Raw genomic sequence first — 23,700 nt, 5'->3', positions numbered from 1 at the left:
TAGATTTGTTGTTGTAAGCCACCATTTGCAGTTGATCATATTATGCCCTATTTAGATTTGACAGATTTTAAAGGAGTTATGGGACTTCAACATTTTTTTCATTGGCAGAGGTCTTATACAATGTAGCTACGAGTTGTATGTTTATCTGCATTCCCTCTTTCCACAGAACCATTGTTAGTTCCCATATCATGACAAAAGTATATCCAAAATTAAAAAGAAAAAATGTTACATTATTATTCATGAGAATGGCTTGTTAGCATTTTTGCGTAAAATCTAATAAAATTTAGACTTATAGTTGTTTCAGCATCATGAGATAAATTTTAGAGATAACTCTGCAATGGCTATTTTAAATTATGGAACAAAGAATAGGGGTGAACCAATGGCAAAACTAATTAAGTCTGTCTGTGGGCACTGTTCCAAGGAGTTTGATATAATGGGTTGTTATATATATTTATACATGTATCATTAAGAAGATATGTATTACATGTACTGGGTGTTCTGTATTTGGAAAAAAAAATACTGCAACGGAAAGTTAAATTTAGTTCTTTCATTGTGTACAATCACTAAATTTCAAATGTAAATATTAACTGAATTATTTGCTTATGATAAGAACTAAAGAAAAGTAGAATGTAATTGTTAGATCACGTAGTATGTACGTAAGACCAGAATCACAGTTTTGAGGGGTCAGGACAAATACATTTAATGCCTCTCTTATGATGGTATTGGTTAAATCTCTATATCATCAATAACAGATAACAATTCAAAACCAATTGATTTACATGCATAGGCAACCACCTGAAGCATTTAGTTTTAGAAGATTTAAATATATATTCTGATTTGAATTCGGTCATTCACAGTCAATACTTCACACCGTCTGGTGTTTACATTTTTGTTGTTATACTAGCTGATGACATTTAATTGATTTATCCATTTGTGTTAAATTGTGGATTAGAGAATATTTTTAGGTGCACTGAGTAAACAGAAAATATAAAATATTTGTAAAATGAAGAACTTTAATTTTGAAGATCATTACAATGAATACAGTCGCGTGGTGAGTTTTTGTTTATTTTGATAGTACATTGTAACAAGTGTGAACATGTTCTTAATGAAATATGCAGTTGTAAATTTAAAGCACAGGGTTTGACACTAACAGTAGTCTGGTAGTCCTGTGCCACCCTAATGTGAGAGAGGACTACCTAGAAATTTTAATGTGTAGTCCATTGGGCTACCTAAATTAATTCTTAACATTTTACTATATTTAAAGACAGGGTGCAAGATAATTTTATGGACTACCTAATTTATTGATAAGAAAGTCCTTTGGGCTACCTAGCTAAAAAAGTTAGTGTTGAACCCTGAAGCAATTACAAAAAAAAAGAGAACAAGTAGCTTAAGTCACATTAAGTACTTGCAATGTCTCTGATTTGTCATGGTTCCATATTGAAGAGAAAAATAATATTTTAATTTGATACAACTACAAAAAGTTATGGACTAGTACAAACAGTGTCTGTCTTGAAATATTTTCATCCTGATATGCTGGAAATTTAAATGGATTGTTTTTAATACATGTTTGAGTAAAATTTATATGGTGCTATTGCATTTTAATGGATAAAGACCTAGAAAATAAACTTAGATGTCAGTTATAGACTTAAACCCATGTCAAATGCACCTGAATCTTCCACATAAAAATTAAAAGATATTTTATGTCTTATTTGTTTGTTTTTTTTTCTAAATTGTTGGAAAGAAAATACATTCGTATTTCACTTATAATCAAGACAGAACAAGTTGCTACATTTATAACTGGGAAACAGAAAATAGAATGGGGATTGGAAGCAAACAAAAGAAAAAATTCTGCCTGCCAGTGGAAAATGGGAAAATTCAGAGAAAAAAATGTTCCACTGGTAGCAGCCTGTATAAGCCTATTCTTACATGAATTAGTAGTTAGGGTCTTTGATGGGCTTGAAGCTTTATACATATGTACTTTATAAAGCTTGACACTTTATATTTGGACCACTTTGGCCTGTGGTCAAGAAATTCCTTCAGTGGCATTACAGCTCCTGAAATGAGTTCTGAAGTACAAAATGTATACCCTGTGCATTCATGCAAATTTGGTGCACACTTAAGAATGAAGATCTGTGCCTGTGGGCTTGCATTTGTTGTTTTGTCAAATGCTTTATGAGAGTTTACGGTATGGGGTAAAGCTGCCTTATATAAAGAGGAAATCGGTTTTCAGAAATTATGTGATTATTGATGATATTGATAGCGGAAATAAATAAAGTAAATAAAGAAAAATCAACTTCAGTGGAGTTATTTAAACCATTCTTGTTGACTTTCAGTTTGTACCAGACATGCATCTCTTGAACTTCATGTGTTGTTTTCAACTAAATTTAAATAACTAGATTCTCTACTTTGAATGCAAATTTTGTCTACAGATTATGGATCTTTCCAAAGTACTTTTACAGTGCTTGACATTGTTTGGTGGTCAACAGGACTACTTTAAAGGTAAAACAAGCAGTCCGCAGATGGTAATGAAGGTTCTGGTCTTCGATGTTATGAAAAATAAGACAAAATTTAGCTAGCCTATAGGACTACCATGAACATTTTTCAGGTAGTCCTCTCCAAAATTTGTAACAATTACATTGTATTTAAAAAAATATGGTAAAAAAGGGATAGTCTTCAAGTAGCATAACCAAATTTGATTAGGCAATATACATGTGGTAGCATTGTTGACTAAATGGAGCAGGTACAAGTTTATGCTTTGTGTATTATGATCTTGCTAATAAAATCTTCAAAGGTTATGTTTTTAATTTGATTCCTATCTTGTAACATGTATGTATGATTCTGAATTAAATTGGAAATGGTGGTAGTTTGTCATTTGGAAGTAACTTAGAATGCTGCCATTTGCATTTTATTTTTGAAAATTTTCTTGGAGAGCATGCCCCTCAATTTTCAGGCCACCTTTCTGATATTTCTTAGGCTATCCTGACATTGCAAACAACTTATTTTATTTGTTGTCAGATTTCCAATAGCTAGAAATAATACAATGAATAAATAAATATTAAGTATATTTGTTTTATCTTGAACTTAGCTTTTTCAAATAAAGACTTTTTGTTTGGTAGTGAGATATACTGAGATGGAATTCAAGTGTTATGGGTTATTTATTTGCTGATAAGAAATTATAAAATAATTTTAATGGCTGCATGCGTAAGTAAGTAAAAGGTCCTAAAGATATACCTTAATTCAAATAGAATTTGACACAACTGTTTATGATAAGCCTTAGAAAGTATATATATGTCACTTAAATGTTGATAACATTCAAAACTGCTGAGTCCTAATGGTTGTTTTACTTCAATCTTTTTACCTATTGACTAAATTTGGTGACATGTGGTATAATTGTTGTGTTTTTTAACTGGGTAAGTAAAATTGAAGAAGAAAAAAAAATATACAAGAATTATATTCTAGTGGTACATTGCACTGGGTGTGATATTGTTGACATGGGTGATTCTTCTGTAAAATTTCAATTAATATGAAAGATGGTATCAGCATGCAGAGAATTGATTCTGGAATTAAATGAGGATTGAAGGTTAAATGTCTGCAGGATTTTGAAAAGTGAGCTTGAAAATTGTTAGCACTACTTGAATTGTGTTGTTATATGGAGTACTGCTGAAATTCCAATTTTTTGTATGGCACATGATGTGCTGAACCCAACTGGACAAACATGTATCAATTTACAAATTTATGAGAAAGGTTGTAGGGTTGATGGCAATATGAAATGAAAATAGTACACACAAAACATAACAGCCTTTGTTGGCAAAATATTGGAAAATTTGGTAATGCTCTACATGTTCATGTATTTCTTAAAATGAATGAAATTTCTGGCAATGGATGTACATGTACAATCAATTAATGGATATATTGGTCCTGGGATACAATATACAATTAATATTAACAGAACTATCTTTTTGTATTGTTTTCTATCATACAAGAATGTGAAGTTAGACACCCTGGCAAAGTGCCTGTACCATTACGATTTACTGTTAGTAACCAGCCCTATTACACTGTCTGTAATGGATTAGTGCTTCATTTGTGAGGATAGATTATAACCCATTTACAATACCCCCCTTTTCATGATTTTCAGTGATCTATAAATTGTATAGATATGAAGTTATACAACTCATGTTTTATGAATATACTTTATTTTGTATTTACTACCATGCAATTGTTACATACAATATGAAAATATTGATTTTAATTTGTTTACTTCATTTTTCTGTTGAATGATAATTGTATGCAGCATGCATGTACATGTACAAGTGCATGATATAATTTACACAAAATAATTTACTGCTTAATTTTGTATTTTTAAACTTCAAATTTATTAGCTTTGATTCTTGAATACAATTTATTAAAGGGTAGTAATTACTCCAATATATACTGTATGTAGTATCCATTATTGAACCACATTAAATAGGTCAGTAAGTTTATTTGCTACAATAAAAACATTTTTCAAATGCTTGACCCTTATTTGGTTAGATGGAAATCTTAGATTGTTAACTATTACATTTAAAGTTTTTTTCCAATGATGTTGAGTGCATTATAAACATTGGATCCTTTCTTTAGTTAATCCTTATTTAATTTAATATTCTCTAACTAAATATGTACATTTCCTCAATTTTATGCACAATTTGGGGGAAAATGAACAAACTATGGCCTGAACCCCTTTTTATCAATTTCTATCCGTCCCTGCATATAATTGTTTCTAGAATACAAAAAGGACACTTATGTTGGTGGTCATATGCAATTCATATTTTTTTGTTTCCTTAACATGGTGTCATATGACTGTCTGTGTTGACTTTCCTTTTCATATGGAAATTTACACATATTTAAGTATTACTATAACAATGAAGTTGAAAAAGATAGCACTTTTGGTAACATTTCATGGTACTAATAGGTTTTCAGTGACATCAACTTACATCTAATTATACAATAATAAAATATTTTATTCCAAGTAAAGTGTGAAAAAATCAACATCAGAAAAAAGATATCAAAATAAAAACAAAAAATGCACACCAACAAACAAAAAAAGAAAAAAAATGAAGAAACCCAAAAAAACCAGTCATTCCACTTATATGAGAGCATTTTATAATCCATCTGTACAACTAAGCTTTTAACAAGAAAGCATTATGTGGGTGAAATTGGAGACTTGATCCACATCAATTTAAGATTTAAACAGGGTATTTGTTTGCAGTTGTAAGTCACTATAGATTAGAGTCATAGGTATTGAATTTAATAATAAATTTGTAGTATCATCCTATGAAAGGGATTTAAAAGTATTTTCATCTCATTGAATTAAAAAAAAATGTTCTCCTTTTTAGAACAAACATGATGTAAAAGAACCTCCCATGAACAAGACTGTAGAAAGAGACTGTGGGCTTATACCAATGATGAATGGACATGGCAAAGAGGCAGGGCTGATGCCTCTATCCAAAGATGAAAATCAGCAAGATGATGAAATGACAAAGAAACTTCAGCTATTACAAGAAGAAAGCCTTCATCCTCTGAAGGAAGATTTATCAGATTGGTTAGCAAAAACTCTTAGTAAGTAACTGTATCCATAGGCAGTAACATGATAAAATACAAAATTACCTTATAGAGATTATTTTGGCGGGTGTAAGATTTGGCAATTTTGATGCAATGAACTATGCCAAAAATATTGGCGATCCTAATTTTGGTGGATGCTAAGTTGTGCTCTAAGTACCTACTGTAAGCTCAGAGTAAATATTTTGTGGAATTTTGTGTTTTTAGGCAGACTGCTAAAATACGCCAAAATTAGCATCCCACAAATATAACCCGCTTTATCGCTATATCGTATGACAGGTTAACACGTTTAAAGTGCAGGTGGAAATTATTACCAGTATTTTAGTAAAGTAGACAGGAAGATCTGTAAATTTTGTCATACTTCTATCAAGACCTCCAGATAATGATGTTTTTTATTGACAAGGTCTAATTTAATAGATTATTTATCAATTATCTTTTGCAAGTATGTTTTAGTATGAGGTGATATTCGGCCGATAGAATGATAAAAAATATCAGTAAATGATAAACCAATAATAGTCTTAAACAAGTTATCTGTCTATTGGTGATACAAACAGAATGCAATACAGTTATTGACTTTTTCTTAATCTGATGTCATATATACAAACTATATGGAGAAAAGGAAATGAAGGGAGCCAGAATTAAAACAGGAATAAACTAGGAATACTGTGAGCAAGCTCTCAATGAGAATACCCCCATATCAAATGCAGTTAAATGAATAAGTAAGTAAAAAAGTTTTTTCTTTGAGAGCATTTTATAATCCACCTGTACAACTAAGCTTTTAATAAGGAAGCATTATGTGGGTGAAATTGGAGACTTGATCCACATCAATTTAAGATTTAAACAGGGTATTTGTTTGCAATTGCAATTGATTTCCTTTAATGCATATTAAAATAATTATCTCCCTTTCGAGTCTTCTAACAGTAACTTTATTCTGTCTTGCACATTTACATACAAATGTGATGACAAATTTTCCTATAATATTTCATTAAAACCCCTTGAGTGAATTAGGATTTGGGCTTATGAGATCTTTAAGTTGGATTATCTCCCTTTGGAGTGTCCCAACAGTGGCTACATCCCTACATGCACATCTACATACATGTACATGTATGCCCAACCTTCCTGTAAAATTTCTTCAAAATCCCTTAAGCTGTTAAGGAGTTACACTTATGGGGGTTTTAACATGTTAACCCTTTAGTTTGATTATCTCTCTTTGGAGTGCCCTGACACTAAGTATGTTCCTTCATACACAACTACATGTTATGCCCAACCTTCCTATAAAATTTCAACAAAATCCCTTTAGGGGGAGTTGTGATGTTTTAACATAAAAAAACCCTTTAATTGTATTACCTCTCTTTTGTGTGCTTTAACAGTAAATATATTCCTTCACGCACATTTTAATATGATGTCCAAACTTCCTGTAAAATTTTATCAAAATCTCTTGAGCAGTTTAGGAGGAGTATGCTGAAAAGAAATGACTTATGGATTGGTGGATGGACATATGCAGACAGATGGACCAATAGACAGACAGACTGGATGATTCCTTTATAACCCCCACCAAACTTTGTTTGCTGGGGGTATAAAAAGAACATAATCCAGAGACAAGTGCTAGACAAAGAAAATATAAACACACAAACAGTTAATAACCAATAAACGGATAATATGAACAATGAAACAAAAGCAAATGAGCAACTCAGACTCCACTAAAAACTGCAAGTACGGACCAGGTGCACTGGTAGGGTAAGCATCCTCTTCATTCTAGAAACACCTTGTTAAGTTTACAGAGTAACAGTGGCCATGTTGCATTGATTATTAATCAATAAGCAGTGGTTGCATACAAAAGTATATCTACAGTACATGATTATTTATCAGCATCTTCAGAGCCTAATCTAGACATTGATGACATGGAGAAGTTTTAGTAAATTCTATTTGAAAAAAAAAAACAGTATTGACATTTTTGTCTAAGTAATCTATTACAAAAAGTTCTCTCTGTCAAAGACAAATTGATGAAGTGAGCACAAACAAGGAGAGGTTTTTGCTCATTTCTTCCTCTAGATTAGATCCTGATCTTGTGGACAACCCAGTTTTTAATTTGGGCAAGTTGAATTTTAACCAACTTGCTTGATAAGATATGAAAGTCAAACTCTGTGTATTAATTGTAACAATTTTGTTCTTTAAGGCTGTTAAGTTTTCATCAACTTGACCTGTACGACAAGGTTCACAAAATAGTAATGTCATACTTTGGTGTTCACATGTTTTCTAGAAACCATATATCAGGATGTTGCAAATTTGTTTTATTAATAATACCAATTTAATTAGCATATATACATGTAATATGCATTATTGTTTGGTCTATTTTTATGACCTTGGCCATGACAGTTTTAAAACAGTGTAAATTCCATATACATATTGTAAACAACTAGCTTCCAATTCTTTGACCAAAGATAGGGCCGATTAAAGGCTTGGGGTGGTATTATCTGCTTTATTCCATTTATTTTTGGCATCCTATATTCAAAACAACAATTTTGAAAGAATATGGTAATCAGTAGTCTTATTTACTTTGAATATTGAAATTGACAACCACTTGACATTGTCAGTTGAATGCCATGTCACTTTCAGGTGTCAATTTCATTGTATGAGAATCTACAAGAAAAAGAATGATAAATATATTTCAGATAGTTTCTGATTGGAATACTAAATCAGACCATACAGTGATTCACTCACAAACCTGACATGAAAGTCCTTTGGACTTTAGTTTTGTCAGTGAATGGTCCTATTTTACACGTCAAAAATATTTGGAAAAAGCAGTTTTTAATCCTATCATAAATTTTAGCTGTGAAGAACAAAATCGTTACATTACATTGTATAACAAGGTTTGACATTCAAATCCTATTGGGCAAGTTGAAGAAAATTGAAAACTAAGCTTTCCTTAGGTTAATGCATATTAAAAATTCATAAAATTTGGTTGTTCTTCAGGCAAGTGTAATTTATTTCTACTACTTGTCCAAATAGTAGTTTTCACTTACCCAGGCTATAAGACAGCCCCTCTATAAGCATGCTCTGCATCATGAGATGTGTCACATTTGATGATTGAGGGTTATTACGGTCTTGACTCTCATTACGGATCTCACATGACCACCCCTTATGGGGATTCTGTTAGTAGTTGGAGGTACCGGAGCCCAGCCTTCGGAATACCTGACAGAAGAGCTCAGTCAGAGTATGTCCTACTAGTGGCTGGGCTGCTCTCTGATGCTGTGGCCTACTCCCAGACCCCACATGGGTCCGAGAGTGTTTCCCCACTCTAACTCTTTGGGAGTACGTCAACGTGGAGTTTGTATCATATTTGATAGGTTAATTTCCTTTTGTAGATATTGAGATAACAGCAGAGACATTTATGGATGTGTTAGATAATGGTGTGTACTTGTGTCATCTGGCTAAAGTTATACAGAAAAAGGCTGAGGAGTGTGTGGCTAATGGCACATGTGATGAGGTAGTTCCCTTACTTAGTTAATAACATGTATATTTCAATGCACTGCATTCTTTCATATGTTTCATGAATGCAGACATCATTTTTTTTTGTGCTTTTTAGTGGACTTTGGCTATTTCAAATCTGGATTTTACCCTTACAATTCATTTTTTCAGTGTATTTTTAATTCCAATTTTGCCAATTGCTGCTTTGTCAACCTCGTAAATTTAGACCTGTATTTGAAAGCTGATTTTGATACCCCTCACTTGCAAAGTTGGGAGTAATATGGTGATGGGGTGTCTGACTTTGGTCAGTACTTCCATTAGGTAAAGAGGTCACCCCTTCTGTTATCCATTACTCCTCCTACTTCACTTTATAGAATTAAATGAAACTTTTACAGAATACTTATCTCTTATCCTGTAATTCTTACAACATTGCATTGAATTTCAGGTAATTTTCAGAGAATCCTTATTACCATTGTGCACCTCATACAAGTATTTTAGATTATGATCCAAACCAATATGAAGGTTTTGCATAGCAAAACATGATCTTTGTTCTTCATGAATATAGGGTACTGTGAAAGTTCTATTTTTTTTGGGAAACAAATTTCTGTGGTTTTCGCAGGTAGGTCAAACCATGAACTTTGGTTCCCAACGAAAAGGAGAATCCCATTGATTTGAAAACCTCAAAACCACAATTTCAAGAATCTATGAAGTATTTTTATAATGACTGTATCTATAACTCTTTCTACATTACTTATGAAATTTTCACAAAAAATATTAAATATTGAAGATGTGCAGCTCTTTTCATTAGATTTTGATCTGAATGTTTTTCGAGATATCTCAGCAAAACATGGACTTGTGATTCACTGTCATAGGGGTCAGGGGAGTTGATTGTTAGTATAACAAGAATAGATATGGTGAATATATCAAAGAGAAAACAGCCCCACTGGGATCAAAAATGTCAGCTCAAAGCTCCCTATGGGTCATCAGTGAATGATAAGGAAACCCTCACACCACAGGGCAGGCTGCAGCTTGCCCCCAAACAACATTATTCGCAGTGAAATAGTTGGCCCCATATACTCCATCAACATAAAAGTCATGGTAAGAGCAAACAAGGCGCCTGGAAAACTGATTCCGTGTATAAGAATTGAAGCAAGTTCAATGAGTTTTGCTTACAGTTTTTCCAGTTTCTATACTGATTCCACTTTTATAAAATAAAGGGCAAATTTCTCTGGAACACTGTAAAATATTGATAGCTATTACAAACCTATCAACAGGCTGATATTTTAATGTTTTATAAAAAAATTTTTGAGTTTGAGTCATTCTTCTTGTGCTTGCAGTTATATATGGCCCATAAATCATTAGAAATACATAGAATAGAAGGTTTACCTTACTTCATACCATTTGTTAGTTGTTAAAAATTTATATTTTAAATATTCCAATTTCCTGTCCTCTTCACAAAATATTGTTAGTGTAAAATTTGTCAGAAGTTCCGACTTCATGACAGATCAAAGTGTTGTTGCGTCGTACCAGTTACGTTACAACTTTTTTTACGCTGAAGATATTTTGTTAAATCAACCACAGGGGTAGAAATCTATTAATTCCATTGTTTTTAGATCCTATCTAAATAGAATAAGATGTCTTTTTATGCTATATTTCTGAGCATTCTCAGTCTGTATTTCTTTGAGGTAAGTTCTAACAGTGTTCAATCAAATTTACAAAAAAGTGTTAGATTTTCCTTTTGGAAGAACTTACTGAGCATGCTCAGAATAATAAGACGAAACGTTCTATAGGAGTGCTTTGCGTTTTTATTTAGTGTGATATTGTGATTTAAGGGGTATGAAGATTTGATTTATAATTATGATCTTGTGTTATACAGGTGATATATAATTTTGTTTCAGCCAATTCCCCCCTCAGGACCAAGATGTAAGAATAATGCACCCTCAGGAAGCTGGTTTGCTAGGGATAATGCTGCAAATTTCTTAACATGGTGCAAATCACATGGGATGAAACAGGAATCCATGTTTGAAACAGACTATCTTGGTAAATATTTATACAGTTTCATTATCTTCCTTTGATATTGTAAGGTCTGTTGAAATGAATAGAATATGAACTTTTTGTTAGTGTCTGATCTTAATGTTTCCTTTTTTTTTTTTTGGATATTTTTTAAACAATATCTTGCATGATTATGTTTTTTATTTTTTTTAAATAGCCAAAAAAAATTCAAATGTATGAAGAATTAAACTCAGTTACCATGTAAAGGAAAGACAACTCTGACAGACTGCCACATATTGTTCTTGACTTCTTGTAATGTAAAATGACTAGTTATGATTTTTTTTGTCTATATTGTAAGCACTTTTAATTTGTAATATTATTTTGAATGTATCTCTATTTCTGGATGGGAATTTTTTTTTCATGATCATTGTCAAATAAAAAAAATTATTCCATTTTTTCATTTTACAAAGCCGGATTTATAAGTAATTTTAAGCACAAAACCTCTAAAAGATCAGCACTTTTAACAAGTTAGAACAGTTAAAAAAACAGCATTGTTCCATCATTATATGTTCTTGTATGTAATGATCCTTTGCCACGATTTTTCTTCTTTTTTTTCCCTATAAAAACTTCTTGAATTAAGTTTACAAAGTTGTATGATATTACAGGTACACACAAAGTTATGAAGTAAGAACTTTTGTACTTATTTTAATAATCAGTAGGTTCTGAATCACTATCTGTTTTAACAGGAAATAGGTAGGACTAATAAATAGTGTTTGAAACCAAACTTGTGCACCACTTTGGTATGTTCAACAGGTTGCATGGGAAAATGTATGATCATGCACACGCATATTTTATTGGTTTGGAAAAAAATACAATGTACTGTGAAAAGACACATGCATGGTTGTAGTATTGCTGTAACGTGGTGGAATAGTTAATCCCAAGTGAATCAGACATTTTTTTCAGATGTGTATTTATTATCTGCTAATATTCCTATTATGAATGTAAATATAGAATCAGATTGGATGTATACTGTTTCCATTACAGTTCTTTGTACTTTCTTTTTTTTCTATTCAACCCCTGTCTGATTAATTACTTATTTCTTGCTTTCTCCCATTCTAAGCTGGTGATGAGAAATTCACATGGCTTTTTAACTACCCGATAGTGATGAAATTGTTTTCCCACCATTTTACAGTTTCTGAGGTTTCTACAGATTTCATAGGAGAAACCAATTCTCCTTAAGACAGTTCTGGGTTTAAATTATTTATCCACTCTCTGTGGTAAAATTAAAATTTTAAAATGTTCGCTAAAGCTCACATTTTGAAAGTTAATTTTATCATCATAAGTAGAAAAATAATTTAAACCACTCATACTGAAGGAGAACCTATTTATTTCCCGAAAAGGATCATTTTATGAATTAAAATTGCAATACATGTATTTTTCTTGTCTGATTTGAAGTTTTTCATTTTGTTAACCTGAATTATTTTACTAGTAGCCTAATCAGTTACTCCAACGTTCATGGTTGGAATTCCATTCTTCCACAGTACAAAGTCTGGAAAAAAAGGCTTGACAAGCAACCTCTAGCATTGCTGAAGTACTTAGTCAGTCTGACAGGGAATTTGTCTGAAACACTTTTTATTCATGGATTTTACATGACTTCTGTTTTTAGTTCTTGATTAGACGTCAGAAAGAGTGTATGACGAGTGTTGAGGCTAAGATTTCTCACTAGAGAGATGGACATACTCCTATTTTTATCATTATGAGATCAAACATGTGATGTTTGTGATTTCACAATACGACATATGTGAGAAAAAGAATGAAACACCACCAGAAATTACATGACTAGAAAATCTCAGACACCCTTGGGTATGACTATGCAGAGACTTGATATAAAACTTGGATTTTTAGTAACTTACCCATAGGTATCTGAGATTTCGCTGTCACACACTGTATAAGCAGTGTTAGATTTTTATGTCTCCCTGAAGAAACAAATTTAATTTGAAAATTAATTTTAAAGTTGAGAAAAAGAATCAAACACCATTCAAAATTGCAAGATTAGGAATTTTCAGACCCCAGTGTGTGTGAGATGTTTTCTAACTCTTTAGGGTCTTGTTAGAGAACTTTAAATCTTACTCCACTGACAATCACAGCGGAATTACACTGGAATTCCAATGCAATATACTTTTCCAGTGAAATTCCACTGGACTGCATTTTCTTCTGGAAAATAATCCAATGGTTTTTCATTGGATCAAAGAATAGTTTAATGGAAAACAAATATTCAAGTGCAGTAATGGTTTGTGTTTTTTTTTTTTTTTTTTTTTTTTTTTTTTTTTTTTATCAGTGAATGTTTCAGAATAAATATCCAAGCAATTGTTTCTTCTTCCAATTTTTTTAAATTACAAAGTCAAATTTTTCAAGAGTATGTAAAAATAAAAGTTTCTTTTAACTTCATCTGAAAAAAGAAATTACACAATATGTATTTTAAAGAGAACTACAAGTTACACAATTAAATGCATTTACCCTTGGGTGTGTAAGATTTGTCTGTCAAGCACTCTATAAGTGGTATGAGATTCTTTATATCTTTACATGCATCTTCATTACCCCTTCTATTAAGGACTGTAATTTTGCAGGAGCCCCTAGATTAGCTATCTCTGGGCTACCAGGGAGATTTATTCACTTTATTATTACGTGACAAAGTTAATTAAATTGCATATAGTCTTAAGATAAAAGATTCTTGATATCATGTACTGCATGGCTTTGTTCATTTGCCAGCAGGATAAGACCAACAAAAATCATGAAAAATTAACAGCAAATTACTGGAAGCAGGAAAACCTGTATATAAGTAGTAGTCCTTGTATGAATCATGCAAATCCTGAAATAGGCTACACATTTTTATTTTTGTTATTAAGTTGTTTTATGGGTCTGTATGATGAAATGTTTTATCGTTCTTTACAATCTGTCTGCTCATAGAAAATGATCTATTGTATTTTAGTGTCATTTACAGAGTTATCTCCCTTAATTCTTAATTCTTAATTCTACAGTACATTCTATATAAGTTTTATCTCCTAAGAACAAGGGTTATATGAAAAGCCACATGTTAATTTCTGTATTTCTGTTCCCAGTTACATTTTTAACAAAATATAAAAAAAAACAAAAACAAAAACAAAAAAAAACAGTATGAAAGCTTTCCAACCATGAATCACATTTTGTATGATTCTTACCTGGAGTGCTACTGAATTCTTTAGATTGGCAGGTTTTATGTATAAAAGAACAGTGAAGAAGTGTTAAAAACATGTAACATATAATTACAGTATCTCAAACAGATGAAAAATCAGTGATCAACTGTTTACTAGATGTAGCTAGACTTGGATATAAGTTTGGACTGGAACCTCCAAGTATTATCAGAATGGAAACTGAAATAGAAGAGGAGGAGCAGGAAGAAATACCAGTTAGTAAACCAGTTGAGATTGTCCGACCTATGTCTAACAAAGGTCCTAACCTGGATGCTGAGGTATTTTGCTTTTAACATTGGTAGATAAGGCATCATATCTAAAAAAACAACAATAAATTACATCAAATCATCAACTTAAAAATAAGGGATGATCTATGAAAAATGATTTTAAGTAGAATTTTGATTAAAAAAAATTAACTGCAATGTCTGGCTACATCCTCAAAACTATACATGTATATCTCTTTAAAAGTGTTGGTCCTAAAAACTAGGCATTAATATATGCTTGCAAATACTGGTCTAGGTTATATGCCAAACTACAAGTCTGCTTACCAATGTTAGTCAAGGTTATCTCCCAAAAAACATACATATATGTCTGCTTACAAGTTTTAGTCTAGATTACTTTCAAAAACTATATATGTACATGTCCAATTACACTACATGTATGTCTTCTTATAAGTTGTAGTATAGGTTATGTCCTGAAAAATATACATGAATGCCTGCTTGCAAGTGTTAGTATACATTACTGTAGGTTATGTCCCAAAAACTGTACAAGCATGTGTGCTTGTGAAGATCTGGTTTAATTTGATTTGTTTACAAATAGATTTGGATAATACACTTAAATATGTTGGAGTGATTTTCTCTACAAAATTGGGGGGGTGCAAGCTGGGCATGTGTTCCCCACTAGAATTGGGAAATTTTTTTTTTCAGTAATCTTGATTTTCTTGCCTTTAAATCTTTTTAGACCTCCCTGACCTTTAAATAATAATGTGTTGCCAACATGGGAAGTGGTGAAGGGGGGTGTCTTTTAAGAAAATTCTAAAGGTAAATACCAGTATAAAGAATGAGGAAATGGCCAGACAGCTGCCAGATCAGATTTTTATTTTGTAATTAATTGAATTTCTTTATTGCCTTCATTATTTAAATCATGTTTAATTTTGTGTGAATGTGAATTTATATAACTGGCATGTTAATTGATTGCTGAGAATGAATCTAATTTTTGTTAAATAAATTTGGATTCGATTTATAATTGTTGTGTGGTTGTCTAACATAGTAGACCTCATCTGTTCAGTGTCATTAGAATTACTTAACTATCTTGTCTGAATTGTTAGTGTGATTTTTAGTGACAAAATCATGCAGGTTAAGTATGACTTCCATGGATAAATTTGTTCTTTTTTAGTCTTAAAGTTATATACATGTAGCTTTTGATTAACTTGAGTGTCATCTAGAATAACTATCTTCAGCTGCAGTATATTGTAATAAAAAATAGTTGAAGAAAACCTGCTACATTATCATGTCATTACACTTTATTTTTTTTTACAAATACAAGATTTATGTTGATTGAATTATGCGAGTTTCACAAAAATGTTCCTGCTGTTGATATTATATTAACTTTGCCTTGATACTTTAAATCGTAGAAAACATGGGGTACAGACATTTAGTGTGCTACATGAATTTATATTTTGTGTGTTGTAATGATTAAGGAGGTCTTGATGTCGAAGGAAACATTGATTGGAGGGGTTTATAGGAACCCCTTATCTGTCCATATCTCTTATAAGTGCAACTGCCCCTAAATGGTTCAATGGAGTTTGAAGAAGCTTAACGGGAATGTTCGGTATTTATATAGAATATTTATAAATGAACTGTTTTATGGTGGGGGGTCAATTTTCAGCAAAAACGAATCAAAACTCCAATGAAAAGTTTATATTTCTAGGGATATCACCTCAGTTACTGTTTCTAGGGATATCACCTCAGTTACGAATTAAGAACGATCAGTTCTTATTGCTTTGATTGAGCAGTACTCAAATTCTTGAATTATGATCATAGTACTGGTAGATATCATCTTGTCTACTGTTACCATAGGGTGTTTTCCCAAAAAGCTACTGAAAATTTGACAGATAAAATATTTTTTTAGACAAAACTGATTTAATATAAATGGTTAATACATATTTTGTTTAAACAAAGAATTAGTCTCATGATCTATAGTCTTTTAAGATATCAAAAATTAGTCCCAACTGGGATTAATGAAGCTTTGTAATTGATGCTAAGTTTACTACCATTTAATAATTGAGTAATGAGTACTTGTTGACAAGTTACATGAATTATGCAGTCTTTTTCCTTTACACCTTTGTTTTCATAGGCAGATCCAAGAGGTACCCTAGCCCCCTCCCCCTTTAAAGTTGAAAATAAAACGAGAATAGGTATGGTGAATATGTCGAAGTGACAACCACACCAGAATGAACATGTCAGCCAGAGACCACCAGTTGGTCTTCAATGAATGAGGAAGAAACCCTCACACCACAGGGCAGGCTGCAGCTGGCCCCCAAAACATCATTACACATAGGTACAGCAAAATGGTTGCCCTTCTTTACTTAAGTAACATTAAAAAAAAAAGACTAAAGGTGATTATATAGAGAAAAAATTTGAAATCACACTGGAGTGCTCCCCCCTTTCGGAATACAAATATATCTGGAACCACCACTGTTTTTGTTCTTTAGTATTTGAATATGTGCACAGGTAACATCTATTGTTACAATGTACACAGATAACATCCATTGTTACAATGTACACAGATAACATCCATTGTTACAATGTACACAGATAATGCCTATTGTACAATTGTTACAATGTATACAGGTAACACCTATTGTTACAATGTTCGTAGATAACACCCATTGTTACAATGTACACAGATAACGCCTATCCTTTTGTTACAATGTATACAGGTAACACCTATTGTTACAATGTTCATAGATAACACAATTTTTTTTACAATGTACACAGATAACGCCTATTGTCCTTTTGTTACAATGTATACAGGTAACACCTATTGTTTCAATGTTCATAGATAATACCAATTTTTTTACAATGTACACAGATAACACTTATTGTCCTTTTGTTACAGTGTACATGGATAACACCTATTTTTACAATTACAATAATCAGAATTTATTCTTCCCCTTAGCTTTGTACTTTTTTGTGTATTCAAGGTGTTTTCTGATTACCAGTTTTTGTTTTATTTTGAATGTAGAGGCCATTTAGATGTTTTCCTATTTAAAAAAGCCCAGCAATTTGATATATTAAAAAAAAACAAAAAAACAAAAAAACAATTCCATCAATGCAAACATTATGTTTGATAAATAGAATAATGATTGCTTTGTCATTTGTAGATTCAGAGGATTGCATTCAACTGTAAATGTCACCAGTACATAAAAAAGCTAGGAGAAGGAAAATATTCCATTTTTGGAAAAGTTGTACATATCAGGGTGAGTTTTATAATTTTTAATAAACGACTTTATAATGATCATTAATTTTACAGAATTACTGATGAAAAGAAAAAAGATTATTATCAGGACTCATCTATCCTATAAAATGTAATGTTCACAGAACCATGGTGTCCGCCAAGGCTAAAAGTCTATTTCAGGTGTTGATTGGGCAAATATTGTTCACATGAAGTTACTCTGAATTGATTGAGTTGAGTTTCACATAAAATTCAAGTGAGCTTCAGATGAAATTAATATGATTTCTTGATAAGTTCAATTCACAGGAATTTTATGTGTACTCTCTCATTTCATGGTGAATTTGGTTTCATAATTTAACTGAACCACAAAAATAATAATAAAGCCAATAAAGGGTAATAACAAAATGACCGAAAAGACAGTAAAAAACTCCTGGCAATAGCTTAAAGGAGTAGTCAAAAGAAGGAAAGCCCGTACATCAAATGGCAACACCTGGACATAAACCATAAAGTATGTTGGACATAACTGCCAGATCATTGATAAATATATTATTGTATGTCATTATTGATAAGTTGGTGAACACTTATAAAGGTATACAAACTTCATAATATTCAGTATTGTGTAAATAGAGACAAACTGTTTATCCATGTCGTGTAGAATTTCAATCCCCTAAGCACAATCTCATTGATGTTAATATCTTTGTAATTAGACACATTATAATGGTGATGTTATTGTGTGAACATGCATAAGAACTTGATTCCATGCGGTTAAAAAATCAGGGGTTCTCTTTCATCATCCCATCTGAAATCTGTTTGTTAGTTTTGTTAATTTTTTTTTATTATCATGTTTTAATTACTACTAATGGTAACGGAATAATTAATTGAAAAGAGACAACGGAATAATTAATTGAAAAGAGACTATCAGAGTAAACAAAGTATGATCATGGGTGCACAAACTTACTCTGTTGATGACTTAAGTCGCCAACCATTCTCTGCACGAGTGAATATTTTCTGGTTATTCTTGATAGTCAATTTAAGGGGGAAAGTCTGAAAAAGGAATTAACAAATTCATTTCACATATGATTTATCAAAATTGGTTATATAGGAAACAATGGGTAACTCACTGCTATCTATCTGATAATACACATATAAATCATGTAAGTTCTGATTCTAAGGCTAATCAAAATTTAAAAGCCACTTGAATTATGAAGCAATTTTATTTCACTACTCATCCTATAGTCAAAAATGTATACATCACTTAATAATTTCATATTCATCACTAAATGTAAAAAAAATGATGGAAATACTTCTGGTCTGAGGTTTAGACTCTTGACCAGATTGCCAGATGAGTTCATCACATGCATAAATCAAGGCAATTATAGGAGCACCCGTGCAAAGGGAGATAATTCTACTTACACTTGGTTTTTCTTTGGATTAATAAGCTCAAAAGCTCTCTTGAACTGAGGGGTGGGAGGCACAGGATAAATTTTGTTTTCGAAAATATTTCATCTGTTTTATTTTATGAAATTTTGTTTTCGAAAAAATTTCATCTATTTCATTTCGCAAGTGACTCCTTTCTCAAAGTTGAATGTTGGTTTTTTTATTAACTGCAATGGTTAAAAGAGAAATAAATTACTTAGAAAGCATAGTAATTCATTGAAAAATTTGGTTGCTTTCTTAGGTAACTTTAAAGTAATTTTCTGAGTCATTCATTGTATGTTGATTAAAAAAAGATCTTTGTACTACTGGACATATATATATAATAAACATTATATTGAAACAAACATTTCAATGGGACAAGATTTGCCATGTACCATCCATATCATAGAAGCTGTCTGGTTTCTAAATGAACAGTCTTTTAATGATTTGATATTAAAATATTTCGGTTTATTTGTAGTTTTTACAGAATCGTCACATTATGGTACGGGTAGGCGGAGGTTGGGATACATTAGAAAATTACCTGGAACATCACATTCCTGTACAAGTGTTCGAACATAGACGGGATATCCACGGTGAACCTCCTAATGATGCTAATAAATACCTATACTTCAAATCACAATACCGATCTACATCTATCTCATGATGTGTTTACTTTTTCTGTTGTTGAAATTCATGTTATTATTTTTACTATGCAATACATTTCTTAAGTTGTTTCATGTTGTTTGTATTGTTAGTATTTAAGTAGCACTCCAGCTAAGAATTATGCAAAATGTGATATATAATCTGTGCTCATAGGAGATAAAAATTATATAGAATGCACTGTAGATTTCAAAATTAAGGGAGATAACTCTGTAAATGACACTTAAATACAATAGAATCTACTGGATTTTCAATGTTGATTATCTCCTTAGATCAGACAGATCGAAATGAATAATTACACATTTCATAATATACACCCATAAAACAACTTAATTACAAAAATAAAAATATGTAGCCTTTTTTGGGGTGTAATCACATTTTTAAGATTTTGCATGATTCTTATGGACAGCTACTTAAATGGATGTAAATATGTGCTCTTGAGCAATTGTTATAAATAGATGGTTATCAATCTTAGCCACTTGGCAATTGTTAAAATAGATTTTGATAAATCTTTGCTTTTAAGTGATTTATTGTTATAAAAATGATTATACCTCCTGACTCATTACAGGTAGCTTTTGTTAAAATTAGCAGGTTGTAAATCCAAAAAGTTCATGAGCAACTGTTTTGAAGGTATAGTTCAGGGGTGGATCCAGACTTTTTGAAGAGGAGGGGTGCCAGCCAGGGTTCCTCTGAAAAGGGAGGTGCTAGGACTTTATTTGCCATTTTTCTGTCAATTTTACACACGAAAATGACAAATTTTCCCAATAAAAAGGAGGGGTGCCAACCCCCTTTACCCCCCCACCCCCCCCCCCCCCCCCCCCCGAATCCTCCACTATTGCTCACTAAGTATTGTTAAAACGGTTGTATTTTTGTTCTAGATTTTTGTACTGTTTTTATAGAGAGGTAATCTCTATTGTGTTGGTTATGATCTGAGCCCCATTTAAAGAGGTACACCTAGGGTAAGGGACACAATTCTTACAAATCATTGGAATGTTTGTGTTCAGCATTTTACATCAATCTCATGTAAGTATCAAAGTAACTTGGACTGATTTCATTCTGTTTCAAATGAAAGCTTAATAGACTTTGGTGAAATTGAATATGATACAGCATATCACTGATTTCAAGAGTTATGTGCCCTAGGTCTACTTCCTTAATTGGTATATAGACTTGCTTATACTAAATTGATGGGATGTATGTAAGAGTGCCTTAAAGTTTGTATTGAAAACCTATTCAATTAATGTCTGCTCAGGCTTCTGGTATGTCTTAAATATTCTAGGTTATAGAAACATATTAGTCAATTACTGGTAATTTTTTCAACTGACACAGAATATGTCTAGTTACCTATATTTTTGTCTGTGTAATAACAATTATTCAGACATGTATGTTTGTCTCCATGTTTGGTAAGATACACTTATTGTACAATTGTATCATTTTAATAATGTTAACAGAACAATTTCAGTATTTATTTCACCAGAGATAAAGCTGTATGAACTGTAAGTCGCATTGAATTCAGTAACATGGAATACCTGCCTTTATATAGATAAAAAAAAATATTTTGTTGTTTTTTGTTGATATAAGTACATATAAAATTATTATGTGTGAATCATTTTCATTTTAGATTAGTTCTCATACCTGTTTTAACCTTTTTTTTTAACCTCTGTGAAGGAGAACTAATGCTTGGTAGAGTTGTGTGTGATATGTTTTTGTGACCAACTTCATGAGCCCTGTCATTTGTAGAAGTAGGATACTGTAAAATTTGGCTGATCTTCCTATTGTCCTACCTCAGTTTCTGTCACATAAAAGTTGGTTTGTCATGATGTATGTGGAAGAAACTTAAATTGATGAAAGCTTGAATGGCATGTAAGACTGCTTGGAGTTTAAGGATGAAAGGTTTAAAGTTAAGGTCACTGGTTTCTAATACCCAATATTGTTTTGTCTTGATGAATGCAAGAGAACTTACACAGATAGAAGGCTAGGTGACATGGTAAACACCTACTGAATTCTAGGTCAAGACAAAGGACACAAACTGTTAGAATATTTACTGAAAAGCAACTGAAATTAAGAAAAAAAAAATTTTGAACCTGATGTATAAATGTGAGTCATAATCTGTTAAGATATTGGCAACGCTTGAAATATTTTATTATTGTTATGCTCTTGTGATAAATTCTTTTTTTTTGTTTTTTGCTTTTATTATTATTGTATAAGATTAAATAAATTCCGTCCAATTAAACATCCGTGTTCTAGCATTAAGAGAAAAACTATTTTGCCCAATACATGTAAATATTCAATTGTTTTATTTTCTCAGGGAACTATATTCCCTAATAGTCATAAACTTATATACAGTCATAGGTCAAAAAAACTATTACATTCAAGACATTTACAATTGTTTAGATGTGTAACAAGAACATTCCGTCCATTTTATATTTCAATTCAATTTAAAAAGGAAAAAAAAATATTCAGGCCATTTCATATAAAAAAATCTAACATTTTTCTTTTCATTTCAGACACACACTTTAATTAAAAAATTCTGATTAGATATTTCTGATCGTGGAATATTGTCCATTTACTGATGGAATTAAGATAGTAAAATTTCTTTTGAAATATTTTTTTTTAAATTCTGGATAAAAAGGTATTTTGTTCACTTTTCAAGAGGTAAATCTTATGATATGGGTTTCACAACAAAAAGTTTACGACCCAATGTGTCATGAAAAATGTACATGTCAAAGAGTATTAGGATTTTTTTAGTCAACAATGGATGGCTCAGATGATTATTTTTCATTTGCCTAATGAAGCAACCAAATTTTCCGCACAAGAAAGAGTTATCTCTCTTTTTTCAATTAATTTTTATGCTTTCTATGTGATTTTTTTTTCTTATTAATTGTAGCTGTTAATCAAAAACCAACATTTAACTTTGAGAAAAGATGCATTTGTGATATGAAGTGAATAAAATGTGAAACAAAATTTGTCATGTCACTGCCAGTTTTTTGCATGGACACCCTTTTTAAAATTCTATCAGTTTCATTTATACATTGAAAGGAAGAGCTAACATTCATTTTATGTACAAATTCATTCCTTTTGTGTTAATTTGCTCAATAATTAAGTCAATCTAATTAAAATTAGACTTATCAATTATTCCATTCAGTCACTGTGTACATACAGGGAAAAATCTAATTAGATTGCTCAATCAATTCCTTGATTTTTTTTATCTGAACTACTTGTACATGTACATATTTTGTAGATAATTAAAATTGTCAATGTTTACATTTACATGTTCCGCTAAAATTCTGCTGATTCTTTTGTTTTAATGCTTTACATGTATTTATAGTATGTTGATTATAAAACAGACATCTGATGCTGAAAAATAAATAATTTTGAAACATAACTGTGAGATTTCTTTTATACCACCAGGAATTCAAATTAGCAGTGGTCCAAAGTTTGGGACACTCAATTTCTGATCCAGGATGCCTCCACTTAATACACATTCGAAAGAACATGGCGTGAGATAAACTATAATAAAAAAAAATGGTAATGGAAATAAAACGTATTGAGTTCACTAAAAAAATCTACTCAATCGTGTACTTGTTAATTGCATATTCCTGTTAATTGCATAGAAAGTCAAAGAACAGCATGTCCTATCTTATCTATGTAAAAAATTCCTCTTATTTGCATAACATAAGACCAAAAATTAGGAAATACCTCTTATTTGCATAATTTTTTTTTCTAAATTTACCAAAAATGTACCCATATGAGTAAAACAACAATAGATCGTTAGTGGAATACATCAGATTTCTAAATAATTTGTTTTTACATTTTCTCTCTTTTGACCAGACACTATGGGAGGAATCTAATTAGACAAGATATAAGAATATACCCGACTTAAAAC

The 23,700-nt window shown here is 31.4% G+C and overlaps 1 protein-coding gene across 2 annotated transcripts; it reads left to right on the top strand.

Moving 5' to 3' along the window:
* Positions 1 to 844: 844 nt before the first annotated feature.
* Positions 845 to 23,199, top strand: LOC148613565 (growth arrest-specific protein 2-like). 2 transcript variants are annotated; one of them, XM_088586949.1, is made up of 7 exons: positions 845 to 1,051; positions 5,373 to 5,595; positions 8,961 to 9,082; positions 10,962 to 11,103; positions 14,364 to 14,500; positions 17,671 to 17,766; positions 19,636 to 23,199. In XM_088586949.1, exons 1-7 carry the CDS (start codon positions 1,004 to 1,006, stop codon positions 19,819 to 19,821), a joined length of 954 nt encoding a protein of 317 aa, XP_088443075.1. In that variant the 5' UTR covers positions 845 to 1,003; the 3' UTR covers positions 19,822 to 23,199. The 2 variants fall into 2 exon arrangements, with proteins under 2 accessions (XP_088443075.1, XP_088443074.1); XM_088586948.1 differs by having other exon boundaries at positions 847 to 1,051; positions 14,364 to 14,563.
* Positions 23,200 to 23,700: the final 501 nt, after the last annotated feature.

The sequence above is a fragment of the Perna viridis genome, chromosome 6 (assembly GCF_037379345.1).
Source record: "Perna viridis isolate PV_CMFRI_1.1 ecotype Kerala chromosome 6, ASM3737934v1, whole genome shotgun sequence".
NCBI lineage: Eukaryota > Metazoa > Mollusca > Bivalvia > Mytilida > Mytilidae > Perna > Perna viridis.
This window is presented reverse-complemented; position numbering and strand designations above follow the sequence as displayed.

Bases quoted from the DNA above. Each gene is read 5' to 3' on its own strand.
- LOC148613565 (XM_088586948.1), top strand. From the start codon at position 1,004: ATGAAGAACTTTAATTTTGAAGATCATTACAATGAATACAGTCGCGTG. The intron at 11,104-14,363 runs GTAAATATTTAT...ATATAATTACAG, and splicing joins GTTTGAAACAGACTATCTTG to TATCTCAAACAGATGAAAAA. The intron at 14,564-17,670 runs GTATTTTGCTTT...TGTCATTTGTAG, and splicing joins GTCCTAACCTGGATGCTGAG to ATTCAGAGGATTGCATTCAA.